General features: G+C 44.7%; 1 protein-coding gene across 1 annotated transcript in view; it reads right to left on the bottom strand.

The window, feature by feature from the left end:
* Positions 1 to 811: 811 nt before the first annotated feature.
* LOC137654730 (G patch domain-containing protein 3-like) overlaps positions 812 to 17,423 on the bottom strand; it is a 53,468-nt gene continuing 36,856 nt past the window's right edge. Inside the window, exons 6-8 of the mRNA XM_068388634.1 lie at positions 14,505 to 14,666; positions 14,051 to 14,225; positions 812 to 1,208 (exon numbers count right to left, since the gene is read on the bottom strand). Of these exons, the coding sequence (XP_068244735.1) occupies positions 968 to 1,208; positions 14,051 to 14,225; positions 14,505 to 14,666 (578 nt within the window). The 3' untranslated portion in view covers positions 812 to 967. The remainder of the gene's footprint in view (positions 1,209 to 14,050; positions 14,226 to 14,504; positions 14,667 to 17,423) is intronic.

Here is a 17,423-nt window from a genome sequence, read left to right as displayed (position 1 = left end):
ACATTTGCCGAACACTTTTATTCACAGGTGATAAATATACTTATTTCTTTGAGCACCTTGTAAAAACATAAAAATACTGAGATAGCCGTAAAATGTGAAGTGTTGCGTTGAAAAAAGGTACAAAACCACTTACATACAAAATAACAGATACATGGAACAGGCTTCCAGTGGATGTAGCGAACAGTAAAATGGTAAACGAATTCAAGAATAAGTTACAAAAGTTCATAAAAGCTCTAAACGTTAAAACTAATTCCTCTATCCAAGAGCAAGTGGAGCCCTTATGGATGGACTAAAATGTCTTTGAGAAATCTCAAATCCTTGTAACTACTTGTAACTTGGCTGCACAGCACTTTATCCCTCTTGATAAATCCTATTGCTGATTATAACTAATCAAGGATTTTCTAGTCTCCTAAAATGTTTGACATTTACAGCTTAGTTTTTACTCTTTCCCAATTTCATGCCCTCTAAGAAAAGGGCTTTTACTGTACAGCATTTGCTTATATCTAATGCATCTAAAACCAAAGTGTGCAAAATTATACTTTAGTTAATATTTAGCTTTTATTTTACTGCATTATCTTTCTCAGATAATTGTTATTTATATTTAACTATTTTTACTAGTCATCTTTTACTGTTTTCTTTAATTTGCATCTTTTTTATGAAAGGCTAGTTAGCTTCTTTAGGCCCTTAGGCTTACAGCATTCTGCTTTGCAACTAGGATTGCCGTTCTGCTTGCAATAATAACACGTCAGAAAATGATGAACTCGTGAAGAACTCCATAAAGAGAAAAGCTGATATAAATATGCTTATGATGAATATCCTCCCATTTCAAATAAAAACTGAAATAAAGATGTAATTCAGTAAGTGTAAAACAAAATGAATAATACTATTCGTTGAAAAAATATATGTATTTACGTATATTAATAAAGAAATCTATTTAGATACATATATATTCATTACAAAATTACAGTTATGATGAAGAAGAGTCTGATGCCTTTGAAAATTTTATATCTTGGTGTCGGTGACTCAATCTTGTGGGTTCGCCTGTTCGTAAGTGAGGAACGGGGGGATCCACATCCTTTGGCTTGTCAAATATTGTTGAAATGCGAATAGTGGGCTCCTGATTCTGCTGATTCTGCTTTGCGGAAATACTTTTTCTCGACGCAGACGTAGATGGCATTCCCCAACCCTCGAGCTTCTCTCCATGGTAACTTGAAGAGAAAAAATGCATGTTGATACTTGAACAAAAATTTCATTTCATTTTTTGAGAGAGGGAGAGCAATGAGATATGTTTTGTCACTACTCTCGCTCATCACTCCTTGCATGCAAACACTTCCTGGAAGAAGGGAAATCTTCAATTAACAGATTAAAATCCATATGCTGTTCTTCCTTACTGGCATAATTTCCAGCTTTAAGGCCCCCCCCCAATTTTCAGTGGAAGGTGACTGCACTGTTTCGTGGCGAGAAATCAAACGCATTTGTTTCTATGGCCGAACACGAGCTTAGTTTTAGTGGCAGGGTGTTCACAGCTTCCCTCTCCGCCTTTTCCTTGCACCACGGAATAGTGGCAGCCACTGTCCACTGAAAATTGGACAGTGTAGGATTTGTGTGGGATACAAAATAAGTAAAACTCGTTTGTGTTAATATAAGGGTAAAAATGATATTTTAATTATAAAATAAATTTTTGAATATACTTACCCGGTGAATATATAATAGCTGCAACTCTGTTGCTCGACAGACACATACATAAAAAAACTCGCCAGCGATCGCTATGCAGGTTGCGGGTGTGCCCACCAGCGCCAACTGTCGGCCAGATACCACTCTCGATGTAAACAAAACCTTCAATTTCTTCTCATCCCACTGCGTCTCTATTGGGGAGGAAGGGAGGGTCGTTTAATTTATATATTCACCGGGTAGGTATATTCAAAAATTTATTTTATAATTAAAATATCATTTTTGGGCTCAAGCCATGTCGTCCTGATGGAAGTTCCTTAAAGGCAGCTTCCTAGGGTATATTACAACTACGGCGATATTCCCAGAGAATTTACCTTAAGGTACCCAGAATTCTAACTCCTGGAGCGAGTATCCCTAAAAAAGACCTTAGGGATATCGTAAATATCAGTGGACGTATTCTTGACACGCCTCATAGCAATCTTTACCCCGAATAGAGTTAACACTTCGTAGGGGTCAAATGGCAAGAAAACGAAAACGAGAAAGAAAAAGGGGAGAGCCGTTCGTAAGGCCCTCTCTTCTCCCGTTTCGTAAGCGTGCCCTGCGCCGATTCTGGCGCCATCTGCATTCCTTTTTGCGTAGCTTTACAACTCGGTGTTTTTTCCTGTGTTTCTACCAAAATCTTGGATTTACTCTCATATTATGCTTTCTCCAACTTCTTCTGCTTCGGATAAGTTGAGTACTATTTCTTTTATGTATAAATGTAGGCTCTTGTTTAAAATAAAAGTATTTATAAGAGTTTTCTTGATACAAGAGCTGTTGCCTGCTGGAGGCGTCATGGACGCTGTCGCTCGCTAGAATAGGATTTATTTATTAGCAAGAGCGACGTTCCCAGCCCCCTGCGCTTTAATAATTAGCTGCTTAGCTTATTTAGGAATTCTGTTATGATGCGTTAGTAGTGCGCCTGGCGAAAGTTTTGCCTAGGCTGACCAACACTAGTCTTCGTAGCCTAGTTTTTGGTCCTTGTACTTCCTGCATGATAATTAGTCTTCCAAGTGTGATTTTAGATTGTTTAAAGCGTTAGGCAACGTTATACATACAGCCCTTTTCGAGTAATTTCCAAGATAGTATTGGAGTGAGTTTCGGTGATTTAAGTAATCGATTCTCTTAGTGCCTAGGCTAGGTTGTCTTAGGTCTTGATAATATTATCTGTTTCCCCGTTTGCTCCCTTCTCTTCGGGGAAGGGGCAAACCCTTTCCCTCTGTTTAAGCCTTAGGCTTAACTCTAGTGGTTTGTTTGAATTAATTTTCAAATATAACTATGCTGGAGTAGTACTGTACCTTCCTGCTCCAACTGAATTGGTTCAGAGGGGGACAGTACAGCAGTGTATTAGTCTGAGTCCGTGTTGGTCTAGCATGGGGCAGAGTCTCCCTTGCTGCCTGACACGGGCATAGGAGGTTTATCCTCCTTGATTCACCTTGGAAGGTTTTGGTAATTATGATCCCTTCGCTCGGTGACCCCTCAGACTTGTCCTCTTTGCTGTTCCGGGTTCGGGATATGTTCCCTTTCCGGAATAGCAATTCCTTCCTTGCCTTGGTTTTAGGGAGGCAGCCAGTAGTGCCGGCCTCCCTCCCTGGATCTCTCTGGCTGAGATGAGCTTTCTTAGTTTGGAATGATCCTTAACCAAGGCAAGGTTGGACAGGACCCTCTGTCCTTCCCTTCTAATTTTCCGTTTCCCTTGTGTCAGTCGTCTCACATCCGTACCTAGCATAGGTTGGGATGGGGAGCTGACGTGGTCCCCTGTCGGCCTGCAGAGAGTGCCGACCGGCAGAGGCCCTATCCTTTGAGTGCTGCCCGGTCCTTCCTTGGTCCCTCAACCGCTGCCGTCTGTAGTTTCAGTAAGCTGTGGTTAGGAAGCTTGACTTAGTGTCTCCCCTTCCTCTCGGCACTCTTTCGGGTGTCGGGCGCGGAGGTACATAGCCTCTTAGCCCGGCACCCATTCTGTTGTCTTCTCTTGTGTTGTCCTTGCCGTCTGCCGGCCTAGTGGCTGGCCGCCGGTAGGGGGGTGTTCGCTAGTTCTCTTGCTGTCGGTCGGCGGTGGTCTTATGCCTTTGCTGGCCTTTGCTGGCCGGTCTCCTTGCTCACCTGCCGGCCGCTTTGAGTGGCGGCCGGCAGCCGGGCGCTACCCGGGGTGGATGCCAGCCGGCAGGGTTTACTCACCGCTGCCGGGCCGGCCTGCTACATCACTCGGTTGGCCGGCCACTAAGAGTGATGGCTGGCAGCTGGGTGCCAACCGGGTAGCTATGGATCGGCAACCACTACCGACCGGTTCAGGCATAGGAACTGGAGTTCTCCCCCGTCTGGGTGATCCTAAGTTGTATACTTGAGACCTACCCTTGGAAAAGGGGGGTGGGGGTGCTGACCGGCAAGAGCCGGCCGGCACACCACCCTCATGTACTGTATCAGTTCTTCCCTGTTTAGTGTCTTCTACCAGGGGAGAACATGATGTAGTAGGTTACAACACTGTCTTTTCTAACTTACTTGTGTTGCCTTGTACAATCACTTGGTGTTGCCTTACAGGGATGAAAAGAGAACTCTTTTCATCTTTAGCCAGAATGGTAAAATCTTACCTTAGGTGTGAGCTACACCTAATTTCCCTCGGGAAATATGATCTTTGGTTATTCTAGCAAAGACTAACCATTTGATTTTAATGGCTGGTGGGCTTCCACAGGTGATTGTGGGGGATACACAAGTATGCGTCTTTTCCTTATTCTTTGTGGTCTTGCACGACCCGTTGTTGTTGGCCTTACAGATAAGAAAGTGGGTTCTTTCTTGTCTACTATCCGGTATTTTAAAATCATTCCTTAGGGGGGGCTACACCTTCTTCCTTTGGAAATTTTCCATTGGTTAATCTGGCATAGATTAACTATACGATTTTATGATTTGGAAGGCTACAACAATCGGGTGTGCGGGAAATACAAGGATGTGTCTTTCCGTTTTGTTATGCTACTGTGCATATCCAGTGATACGTAGTTCACTTGATACTCATGGAAATTTCTTCTCTTTACAGGAGGACCATCCGTAGTGCGGATGTATTTCTGCAACGTCCGCAGTAGGGCTTCTGCGGACATGGTTCTGAAGGAGACGTGTGGCATGCGCTGTCTCCACGGATGTTCTCCGGTATTGGGTTCCCCAGGTATGTTTCATATGCACTAACCTATCTATTGAGGTTTTTTCTTTTCGCTTCGCTCAAAATCCGTTTTCGTCTCCCCTACAACGGTGGATTCAAGGGATATAGCTAGGGAGAAGCTTCGTACCTGGGTGAGGGGCTTTCAGAAGATTACCTCTGGACCTTATCTTCCAAATGAGAAGATGAGGGCTTTCTTTTTCTAGGGCATCAACTGTTACAGTGATTCCCCAACCTCAAGAGGAGGTCCCTTTATTTCAGATCCCGTGGATGCTGAAGTCACGGTCGCCTTGCTTAGCATCCAGTTGGACGACAGGATGCCAGACGTGTCCGAACGTCTGGAGGAAGACCTCCTGGCAGAAGGCCAGGATGAAGTTCGAGCTCCGGACAAGGTAGCGGAAGAGGCCGAGAGAGGTCGGCTGCTCCGGTTCAGGTCCTTCAACCTGCTCCCTCAACATCATCTGCTCTCGCAGTAGAGCAGGCCCTCCCTCCATTGTTGGCTTGATCCAACAAAGGCAGAGGGAGAAGAATGGGAAGGCAGCTGCATTGTAACTGCAGGGGCACATCCGGACTGCTAGGTCCGGTGGAAGGAGGTACCAGCTTCAAAGGAAGAGACAGAGCCGAAGGAGGTCGTAGTGATAGACCATGCTAGGCTCATGCCTTGCTTTCTTCTTCGATGAAAGATAGGGGCTTCATGAACTCAAAGGTAGCTGTGTTTGAGTAAGAGGCTCCCTTCCTTTGTGTCCTCTCCTGCCACAGCCTTCTCCCTTTTTCGCTGAAAGGGTTTGCGGCGGTTTTGAAAACAGTCGAGGCTGGCAAGCCTTTCCCCTCCCTGCTGGAGTGTAAACCCTTGTTGCTGGCCTTTAGAAAGGAAGATTTAGTAAGCAAAACAAGGACTGGAAGGACGTCCATCTTACCTTCTCAGTCCAGATGTGGGAGGCGGATTTTGCCGGATGCCGGTTCGGCGAGATCCTCTCTAAGCTGTCTGGCTTTCTTTTGCGGAGAGAACTCTTGACAAAAGAAAGACTGGCTGCCTCTTTGTCTCTTCAGTCCACGTTTGAGACGATGACAAGTGATCCCAGGGTCCATGAAACGTTCATGGTTGTGATCAAGACTCATCTGGCCACTGTGACGAAGGATCTCTACAGCTCCGTCAGGGCGAAGAGAACCTGTAGGGAATTCGTGTTCGCCCGGGCTACGATGAGGCACGAGCCAAGGAAACTAATCTCCTCCAACAGTTGGGACAAAGACCTTTTCCCTAGTGAGTCGGTCAAAAAGGTTGATAGGGCCACCATGGACGATAGAAATCTTCTCCAGGAGTGGGGCCTGTCTACCAAGAGAAATTCTTCCCCGGTTGGGGTCCCCAACCTTGGAGGAAGACTAAAAGGATTAGGATACTTTCTCGGCCAGCTAAGTCAAGTAGACATCAGCAGCAACAGCATTTGCTGATGCCCTCAGTGCCCCAGATGGTGGCAAAAAACCCCGACCACACTTCAGTGGGTTCCCCAATTCGTGTCGACACAGTCTCCGGCATTCAATCCATCGTTCGAAGGTCAGTCAACTGCCTGTCGAACAAGCCTAGAGGAGCAGCCAGAATTTCGTCTAGGCGCCCCTCAAGGAGAAGGGGTTTCATGGGTGGTCGCGGTCAGAGAGGCAAGACCTCAGGACAACAGTCCGAGCGAGATGATATTGGTAGAAGGGAGTCTCCAACGCTTTTGGGATCGGTGGACCTTCGATCCCTGGGTCCACAGCCTACTCAAGAAGGGACTGGGCTGGAGCTGGTACAGCACTCCATCCCCATACCCTCGGCGTTTTCCGATACTCCACCCCCGTTCTGGAGGAGTTCATTCATGAACTGTTAGAGGAAAAGTGATCCGAAGGGTAAAGTCCATCTAATTCCAAGGGAGGCTGTTTTGTGTTCCCAAGAAAGACTCGGAAAACTCGGAGTCATTCTGGACTTGTCGCCACTTAACAAGTTCATAGCGAACTACTGGTTCAAGATGCTAACAATACAACACATAAGGACCTTACTGCCCAAGAGGGCATTTACCGCCTCCATAGTTTTGTCAGACGCCTATCGGCACGTTCCAATCTATTGTCGATTCCCCTCCTACCTAAGGTTAAGGCTACAACGAAGACTATACGTCTTCAAAGCCATGCCTCTCGGGCTTAAAATAGCCCCAAGGATTTTCACGATGCTTGCGAACGTAGTTCTTAGTCAATTACGCCTAAAGGGAATTCAGGTAGTAGCCTACCTGGATTTTTGGCTGGTGTGGGTAGCACCCAGGACAGAATGCTTGCAAGCTTCCCTGTATGTGATCCATTTCCTAGATTATCTAGGCTTCAAGATCAACAGGAAAAGTCTCAACTTCCTCCATCTCTAAGTTCCGGTGGGTGTGAATCCACTGGGACCTAATGTCACACCGTTTTCTCCGTCATGGCGGAGAAAAGAAAGGAGATAGCTGGTTCTGTCAAGAGACTTCTAGATTCCGTATGGATATCAGATGCGAACTGGAGAGTGTACTGGGGTCTCTCCAGTTTTCTTCGGTGACAGACCCGGTGCTAAGAGCACAGCTAAAGGATGCAACCGGAGATTGGAGTAGTTATGCATCAGATGCGCGAAGAGATCTGAGAAGACCAGTTCCGCTTCGTCGAAATACTCTTCTCAGGCCTTGGTCCCAAGCCAGACTCCTTAGGAAGTCGGTTCTTCTTCATCCACCTCCCCCGTCGGTGACGAGTCACTCAGACGCCTCGAAGGAGGGATGGGGAGTTCACTCTCATCAGAAAAAGGCCCAAAGGTCTTGGTCCAGTCTATTCAAGACCTCTCACAGTCATTTTTGAGAGACTATGACAGTCCTTCTTTCCTTAAAGAAAGTCTCCCCGCATCGCTCGATCCACATTAGGTTGATGCTGGACAGCGGGGGAGTTGTGAGATGCTTGAATCGACAAGGATCAGGGTCGCCACCTCTCAACCAGGTGATGTTGGCCATCTTCCGATTTGGGGGAAGAAGAAATGGTACCTGTCAGCAGTTCACCTTTAAGGAGTCCGCAATGTGACAGCGGACGCTCTATCCAGGTTCACACCGATAGAGTCGGAATGGTTCCTAGACGCAGGACCATTCTCCTTCATTCTGAGTCAAGTCCCAGAACTGCGGCTAGACCTCTTTGCGACGAAAGACAACAAGAAGTTGCCCCTGTTTGTGTCCCCGTACGAGGACCCCTTGGCGGAAGCAGTGGACGCGATGTCCCTCGACTGGAACAGATGGTTCAGGATTTATCTGTTCCCTCCTTACAACCTTCTGTTGAGGGTCCTCAACAAACTGAGATCATTTAAGGGAGTAGCGGCAGTAGTGGCCCACAAGTGGCCGAACAGTGTGGGGTTCCCTCTGGCATTGGAACTACGATTGGAGTTTCGACCGCTACCAGATCCAGTTCTGACCCAGTGAGTCCAGAAGTCAATTGTCTGCGCTTCATCACAGAAAACCCGGACCCAGCAGCTCATGATTTCTTTCCTTAACAGGTGAGAAAGTGTTTCGGGATTTCGAAAGCCAGCATGGACTTCCTAGAGGATTATAAGTGCAAACCTTTTATAAGGCAATATGAGTCATCTTGGAGAGAATGGGTAGCCCTTGTCAGACGAAGATTCCGCAGGAGATCACGACGGACTTCTGCTTGTCTTTCTTCATCCATCTCCATGGTTATGGATCGGTAACTAACACGATTTTATCATGTAGGCCTGCTTTGACAAGACCCATTCTATATGCCTTCCAGGTCGACCTCGCTAACGAGATCTTTTATAAAAGTTCCGAAAGCCTGCGCTAGGCTCAGACCTTTAGCACCTCCAAAGCCCAATTCATGGTCTTTAGAAAAGTTCTTCATGTTGCTTCGCTGTTGAACAATAAGGAGTGTGCGTTAAAGGATTTGACCCATAAGTTATCCTCCTTTTTGCACTCGCGTCCGGGGCCAGGGTTAGTGAGACCATACCCCTCTCGAGAGAGGAAGGTCATGTTCAGTTCCTGGATGGGTGAACTGAACCTATTTCCGGATCCTACGTTTCTCACCAAGACCGAGTTACCCACCATCAGGTGGGGTCCCTGAAGAATCTGCCCTCTGAAAGAAGATGCATCTCTATGTCCAGTAGAATGCCTAAAGGTCTATCTTCGTAGAACTTCAGACTTCAAGGATGGCCATCTGGCCAGGGGAGAAACGTCAGGCTCAAAATTTATTACTGAAACAACTCAGGGCGAAAATCACATATATTATTCGCAGAGCGGATCCTGACTGTTCACCCACAGGTCACGATCCGAGGAAAGTTGCTTCATCCTTAAACTTCTTTAGTTGTAGGGATTTTGGACATCTTCGTTCGTACACTGGCTGGAAGTCTTCCAGAGTGTTCTTTCGTCACTATGCGAAGCAAGTGCAGCAACTAAGAGGTTCTGTGGTGGCAGTGGGTTGCGTCGTTAACCCTGCTGTTTAACTCTGCGAGGAACAGTAGCTTAATTGGGACAATTAATTCCAGGGTGAGTATGTAGTCACATGTTGTACTACAAACTATGTGAGGGTACTGGGTGACCCACGTTCACTGTTCCACTTTCAAAGGTGAACCCAGCATAAGTGCAAACATGTGTGCCGAGCGTTTCTAACGCTAATGTGACTGATTAGTAAAACAGACTTTGACTTTGATACTTTGGTATCTTAAAAGTGGCTCCAATGTTTTTTCTTTCAGACAAACAAGTTTCTGTTTACTATCATACTTATGCTTAAAGTTTTAGTTATCCTCCTCTTATATATAGATATATATATATATATATGAGTGTGGTTAACCTGTTTGTTTATTGTCTGTCAATAAACTGGTTCTTGAGAACCTTGCGTCTCCTTCACCTGTGAGCATTCATTCTATGTATATTTACCCGGGGATAGTTCTAATAGAATGTTCCCTTATGCAAGCTAATACTGCATTGGTTTATGCTTCCCCTTAGCTGGAGGACTCCATCCCATAAAGGGATGGTGACGGATTTACGAGTTTCCTCCTAAGCGGATATGAACCTTTGCCCAATACGTGTTTTGAGCGGAGGACTGGTCGATATTTCATATTGACACAGTGATTCTTTTCGAACTTCGCTTACCCAGTATGGGGTGAGACCACTATACTTGCTTGCCTGGGGTTCATACTTAGATATATGTACTCTTCGAGACTTTCCCAGAGTCTAGTAAGACTCTTCCCTGTTGGGGGCAGGAAGCTCTATCATGGTTTATGATTAGTTGAAAAGATGTATGACGGTAACATCTTAGGTCTCTAGGTCGCGTCGACTGGGGGAAATACTTCTGAGGAGTACGGCACATTTTGAGAATCCACAGATACAGTAATGCTCTGGTATACTTCCATCAGGACGACATGGCTTGAGCCCAAAAAACGGATTTTGAGCGAAGCGAAAAATCTATTTTTGGGTAAGATAGCCATGTCGTCCTGATGGACCCGCCCTTCCCTTTCAATGAAAGGGCCGTAGGACCCCTCCCTACATACAGTATCTGTAGCACCTCGTGTTTCGCTACAAGGAATGCAGATGGCGCCAGAATCGGCGCAGGGCACGCTTACGAAACGGGAGAAGAGAGGGCCTTACGAACGGCTCTCCCCTTTTTCTTTCTCGTTTTCGTTTTCTTGCCATTTGACCCCTACGAAGTGTTAACTCTATTCGGGGTAAAGATTGCTATGAGGCGTGTCAAGAATACGTCCACTGATATTTACGATATCCCTAAGGTCTTTTTTAGGGATACTCGCTCCAGGAGTTAGAATTCTGGGTACCTTAAGGTAAATTCTCTGGGAATATCGCCGTAGTTGTAATATACCCTAGGAAGCTGCCTTTAAGGAACTTCCATCAGGACGACATGGCTATCTTACCCAAAAATAGATTTTTCGCTTCGCTCAAAATCCGTTTTTTAAATATTTAACTTAGCCGGTGAATATATAATAGCTGATTCACACCCAAGGAGGTGGGTAGAGACCAGAGTTAAAGGGCGCAAAGAGTAGCTCGGATCTTTGGCATGGCGTCACTCCTGCTGACAGAAAAGAGCACAGAGACTCTCGTTTCTTAAGGACTCCGGACGTGAATGAAGCGGCAAGCTCGTTGGACCCATCACGGACCGCCTTGTCCATGCAGGACATAATGAGTAAGGAAACATCCCTATCGGCAGAAGAGATTTTCCTACTCAGGGCTCCTAAACACCAGTCCAGGAAGTTAAAGACTTCAAACGCCCTAAATATGCCTTTAAGAAGGTGGTCCAGGTCCGAGGGTGACCAACAAATCTTCGAGCGTCTCATGGCAAGGCGGCGGGGAGAGTCTACAAGACTTGAGAAGTCGCCCTGGGCAGAGGCAGGAACTCCCAAGCCGAGAACTTCTCCCGTGGCATACCAGACGCTCGATCTAGACGAGAGTTTAGATGGGGGGAAGGCAAATGCTGTCTTCCCTAAACTCCTCTTGGTCTCTAACCAATCGCCTAACATCCGTAAAGCTCTCTTGGATGAGCGAGAGAGAACGAGTTTAGTAAAGGCAGGCATGGTAGCAGGAACGCCTAAGACAAACTCTGACGGCGGCGAACGAGGAGCCACAGAAATAAAGTGATCAGGGAACAACTCTTTAAAAACAGCCATGACTTTTCTAAAGTCCAAGGATGGTTGAACTGCTTTAGGCTCATCTAGTTCTGAAGGCTGATCTTCAGGCTGTGGTTCAGCAACGTCCTCATCTGACAGTTCCTCATCCGATAACTGATGAGAAAACGGCAAAGGTGTAGGCAACGTTTGACTCGCAGAGTCCGGTCGCACAAGTGCATACGTGACGGAGCCGGACGCAGCGTCCTGGAACTGCTGAACAGTCTGGGAACTGTCCACAACAACAGGTGCGCGAGGACGCACAGCGTCCACCCGAGACTGTTTAGACCGTCTAGGTTGTGCAGTCAACACCATACCGGGTTGCGGAGGTTGACGCACCGCGTCAAAACAAGTCAACTCTGATGGTTGATGAACGTCCTGAACGTCACCAATCGCATCAGTGCGTTGCCTAACGTCAACGTGCGGCTGGAAATCCACATTGGGTCGCATCGGTGGAGGTACCACCCCAACTGGTTGACGCGAGAAAGCTACATCCACGTCAACAGGACGCACAACAGAACGCTTGGATGGCTGATGGCCAGTAGGTTCAACGGTAACCTTCTCAGCGTTGTAGTCCTCCATCAAGGACGCAAGCTTAGACTGCATGTCTTGCAGTAACACCCATTTAGGGTCTACGGAAGCAGGTGCGGTAACAGACGGGGTTAGCGAATGAGACGGCACAACTTTGCCTCTCTTAGGCGGCGAGCAGTCATCAGATGACGGCAACGGGTCCGAACTGTCCCAGTGGCTACATCCGGGATGTTGGACTTGTCCTGAAGGGACCGACTTACGCTTTAAAGGTCTGGAGACCTTGGTCCAAGGTTTCTTACGTGAAACACCTTCGGACGACGAGGTAAAAATGGGCTCTCTCGTCTTACTTAGGTAGGGGCGATCTTGGAGAGATACGCCTGATACCTTAGAGGGAACGTCTGTTCGCTGATCAAGGCCTCTCGAACCCATGAGTCGTACGACATTGCTTCTCCCCTGGGCTTGGGAGCTTGCAAGAGGTCCCGGACTAGGAGGACGACAGGCACGAACAGACGAACCCTCGAGCGCAACACTGTTCACAACACTTTGCGTAACACTAGGCACTTTGACACTATCCTTCGTGGCACTTTGGCACTTGAGTTCCTTTACGTCCACCATGAGTTGATTTCGGTCACTTGCTAAAGCCTCAACTCTCTCCCCCAAGGCATGAATAGCACGCATCATGTCTGCCATCGACGGTTCCTGAGTGCTAGGAGGGGGGTTAGGAACAACCACTACAGGGGAAGGAATAGGTTCAGGGGCTTGTGGAGAGGAAAAATCTACCGACCTAGAAGAACTTCTCCTTACCCTATCTCTCTCTAGTCTGCGTGTATATTTATCAAATTCGATAAAATCGAATTCCGAAAGGCCCACGCATTCCTCACACCGATCTTCCAATTGACAGGTTTTACCCCGACAATTGGAACAAACAGTGTGAGGGTCGAGAGAAGCCTTTGGAAGACGCCTATGACAGTCCCTAGCATTGCACTTTCGAAACTTGGGAACTTGAGAAGGGTCAGCCATTTTGAATTAGTCAAGGGAAAATTCCAAAAACTATCTAAGTCATCAACAATTAATCCGATTCAAAAAAGAGTTCAAGGATTTATTTGAAGAAAAACACCTGTACTGCGAAAGCTCAAAACCATATTAAAGTACTTCACCAAATATGATGGGAAAAACTCCAGGTTCAACAGCGAGTAAATTACGTCTTGTCGACACGTCGACAGAGAAGAAATTGAAGGTTTTGTTTACATCGAGAGTGGTATCTGGCCGACAGTTGGCGCTGGTGGGCACACCCGCAACCTGCATAGCGATCGCTGGCGAGTTTTTTTATGTATGTGTCTGTCGAGCAACAGAGTTGCAGCTATTATATATTCACCGGCTAAGTTAAATATAAGGGTAAAACAACAGATTTATCAGTGATGACTGATGTTATCATTATAAACAATACTTGAATTGATGTGAAAATATTTAGTTGAATAACTTTAAAAGTATATTAAAATCTGATTTAAAATACCTGTGTTGGTATAGTTTCAACTATAAAATTGCTTAAATAAGTTTATCACTTCCAATGTAATACAAAAATAAAGAAATTTACACAAAAACAACTAAAGTAAGTAACTTTGTCTTATTTAGTGGTGAATAAACCATCTTTGTAATTTTTTTTTTTTTTTTTATAAAACTTAGCTCCAACTCAAAGTACAAACCTAGTTCATGTGTGTTTCTTAATTATTTTCAATTTCATTTAAGAACTTTTCACTTCATCCATAATATTTGGGGAAGAAATAGTTGAACTAATGGCCAATTTTTAACATTTAATGGACACCATAATCAATTTTGTGTTAACTGAGCCTTTGTTTATATAGCAACATCACTACAGTAATATCCAATAAGGTAATGTACAGTACATTAGTATATAATCTGACCTTATTAAAAAAGAAGTCTTTACCCTAAACTTATGAATGAAAATCACTGAGTTAGTAAAGTGAAATGTCATTATCAATAAAAAAGCTACAGCTTACCCAAATCCTTTCTTATCAAAAGGTCGTTGACCGTCATTGTCCAGAGCATATGCTAGGCCATCTCCTTTTTTTCCTAGTCCAACTCCATCGGTCCAACCCTGAGATTCCAGCAGTCGTCGGCCAAAACCTCGCGTGTGAGCTTCAAATCTGCCTATTTCAGGTGGAGCACTTGGCCCTAGAACAAAGCAAATCATTATAATTATTACATTCATTTGAGTACAAGAGGCATCTTGAAGCTTTAATGCTAATTTCTATCTTGTACAAAATGTTTAACACAAGCAGTGATAATCTGAAAACTGTAATCTCAACAGAAAGTAAATGTTTAATGATCTTGTTGCACACAATTATTACTACTCTACTGACGTGTACACGACAATGTGTAAGCAGTGGTATTTCAAATGTCATTCATTAGAAATATAATAAAAATTTAAGCACATTATATCCTATTCTATACCTTTTCTTTTTAATTTTCCTTCATCATCCTTCTTCTTGTTTTGGTGACTTCCATCAAGTTGCTTTATTGGCCTTCTGAAAGCTGATTTTGTGAGAGTACCAGACCTAAATTCATTACTCTCTAACATTGCTACGCTATTTTTGGCATCAAGATCCCCAGCACCTGTAAAATTTAATATAAATTTAGTAAAGTTAAATATAACCACATTACCAGCTATTGCCTGGCCCTCCCTGGCTCAAACTTGCAAGGAGAGGGGTATTGGAAACTAATCATAAGGCTGATCTCTAGGACATTTTTCTGCCCTTAGTCTCTGCCATTCTTGAGAAACCTTTAAATCTTTAACGATATACAGTTAACAACTGAAACCTGTCATTACTGTTTATATTTAAAAGACTAATTTATACATATAAGACACCAACCAATGGTTTAGAGCCAACACAGTCATCCACCCACCATATTTTGCTTGTTTTCATCAAAACTATTTTATATCTAGTTACGCTGACAAAAAGAAAAAGCTAATTATAAGATTTTTGACATACTTTAAGATATGTATCAAAGAAATGGAGGCAGACAAAAATTAATGCTTAGAATTGCTACATTATGTATCACTGTCACTTTGGGATCTTTTATTTTCATTAAAAGTTTCATAAAAAAAAATGCCAAATTAAAAGTTTTGTAAAAATGCCAAATTAAAACAAAAAAAATTCATAATGTACAATATTTTGTATGTTCATACAACCCCATGTTGTAATTAATATGATATTTTAATTATAAAATAAATTTTTGAATATACTTACCTGGTGAATATATAATAGCTGCAACTCTGTTGCTCGACAGACACATACATAAAAAACTCGCCAGCGATCGCTATGCAGGTTGCGGGTGTGCCCACCAGCGCCAACTGTCGGCCAGATACCACTCTCGATGTAAACAAAACCTTCAATTTCTTCTCATCCCACTGCGTCTCTATTGGGGAGGAAGGGAGGGTCGTTTAATTTATATATTCACCGGGTAAGTATATTCAAAAATTTATTTTATAATTAAAATATAATTTTTAAATATTTAACTTAGCCGGTGAATATATAATAGCTGATTCACACCCAAGGAGGTGGGTAGAGACCAGAGTTAAATATGTTTACATCGTATAAGCTAAGAGTTTTTTCATTTTGACAGTTATCAATATAACAAAACCAAAATAAATAGGTACCTGGTAAGGAAGTCGACTTAGACGATTACTCTGCCTTGTAAGTACGTCTTCCTTACGGAGCCCAGCGATCCTCTTAGGATGCTGACAGACTCCCAGGAGCTGAAGTATCAAGGGCTGCAACCCATACAACAGGACCTCATCAAACCCCTAATCTGGGCGCTCTCAAGAAATGACTTTGACCACCCGCCAAATCAACCAGGATGCGAAAGGCTTCTTAGCCTTCCGGACAACCCATAAAAACAACATTAAAACATTTCAAGAGACAGATTAAAAGGATATGGAATTAGGGAATTGTAGTGGTTGAGCCCTCACCCACTACTGCACTCGCTGCTACGAATGGTCCCAGTGTGTAGCAGTTCTCGTAAAGAGTCTGGACATCTTTCAAGTAAAATGACGCGAACACTGACTTGCTTCTCCAATAGGTTGCGTCCATTATACTTTGCAGAGATTTATTTTGCTTAAAGGCCACGGAAGTTGCTACAGCTCTAACCTCGTGCGTCTTAACCTTAAGCAAAGATCGGTCTTCCTCACTTAAGTGTGAATGAGCTTCTCGTATTAACAATCTGATAAAATATGACAAAGCATTCTTTGACATAGGCAAGGATGGTTTCTTAACCGAACACCATAACGCTTCAGATTGGCCTCGTAAAGGTTTAGTACGAGTTAAGTAGAACTTGAGAGCTCTAACAGGGCATAATACTCTTTCTAGTTCATTGCCTACGATCTCCGATAAGCTAGGAATATCGAAAGATTTAGGCCAAGGACGAGAAGGTAGCTCATTTTTGGCTAGGAAACCAAGCTGCAGAGAACAAGTAGCTTTTTCTGACGAAAACCCGATGTTCTTGCTGAAGGCATGAAGCTCACTGACTCTTTTAGCCGAGGCTAAGCATACCAGGAAAAGAGTCTTAAGAGTGAGATCTTTCAGGGAGGCTGAATGTAAAGGCTCAAACCTGTCTGACATGAGGAATCTTAGGACCACGTCTAAATTCCACCCAGGTGTAGCCAAACGACGTTCCTTAGAGGTCTCAAAAGACTTAAGGAGGTCTTGCAGATCTTTATTGTTGGAAAGATCTAAGCCTCTATGCCGGAAGACTGAGGCCAACATGCTTCTGTAGCCCTTGATAGTAGGAGCTGAAAGGGATCGTACTTTTCTCAGGTATAAGAGAAAATCAGCTATTTGGGCTACAGAGGTACTGGTCGAGGATACGGAAACTGACTTGCACCAGTCTCGGAAGACTTCCCACTTCGATTGGTAAACTCTAATGGTAGACGCTCTCCTTGCTCTGGCAATCGCACTGGCTGCCTCCTTCGAAAAGCCTCTAGCTCTCGAGAGTCTTTCGATAGTCTGAAGGCAGTCAGACGAAGAGCGTGGAGGCTTTGGTGTACCTTCTTTACGTGTGGCTGACGTAGAAGGTCTACTCTTAGAGGAAGACTTCTGGGAACGTCTACTAGCCATCGAAGTACCTCGGTGAACCATTCTCTCGCGGGCCAGAGGGGAGCAACTAACGTCAACCTTGTCCCTTCGTGAGAGGCGAATTTCTGCAGTACCTTGTTGACAATCTTGAATGGTGGAATGCGTAAAGATCTAGATGTGACCAATCTAGGAGGAAGGCATCTATATGTATTGCTGCTGGGTCTGGAACTGGAGAGCAATAGATTGGAAGCCTCTTCGTCAGCGAGGTTGCGAAGAGATCTATGGTGGGTTGACCCCA

Source organism: Palaemon carinicauda, chromosome 15 (assembly GCF_036898095.1).
Source record: "Palaemon carinicauda isolate YSFRI2023 chromosome 15, ASM3689809v2, whole genome shotgun sequence".
Lineage (NCBI taxonomy): Eukaryota > Metazoa > Arthropoda > Malacostraca > Decapoda > Palaemonidae > Palaemon > Palaemon carinicauda.
The sequence above is the reverse complement of the archived record's forward strand: the minus strand, read 5'-3'. Positions and strand labels throughout refer to the sequence as shown.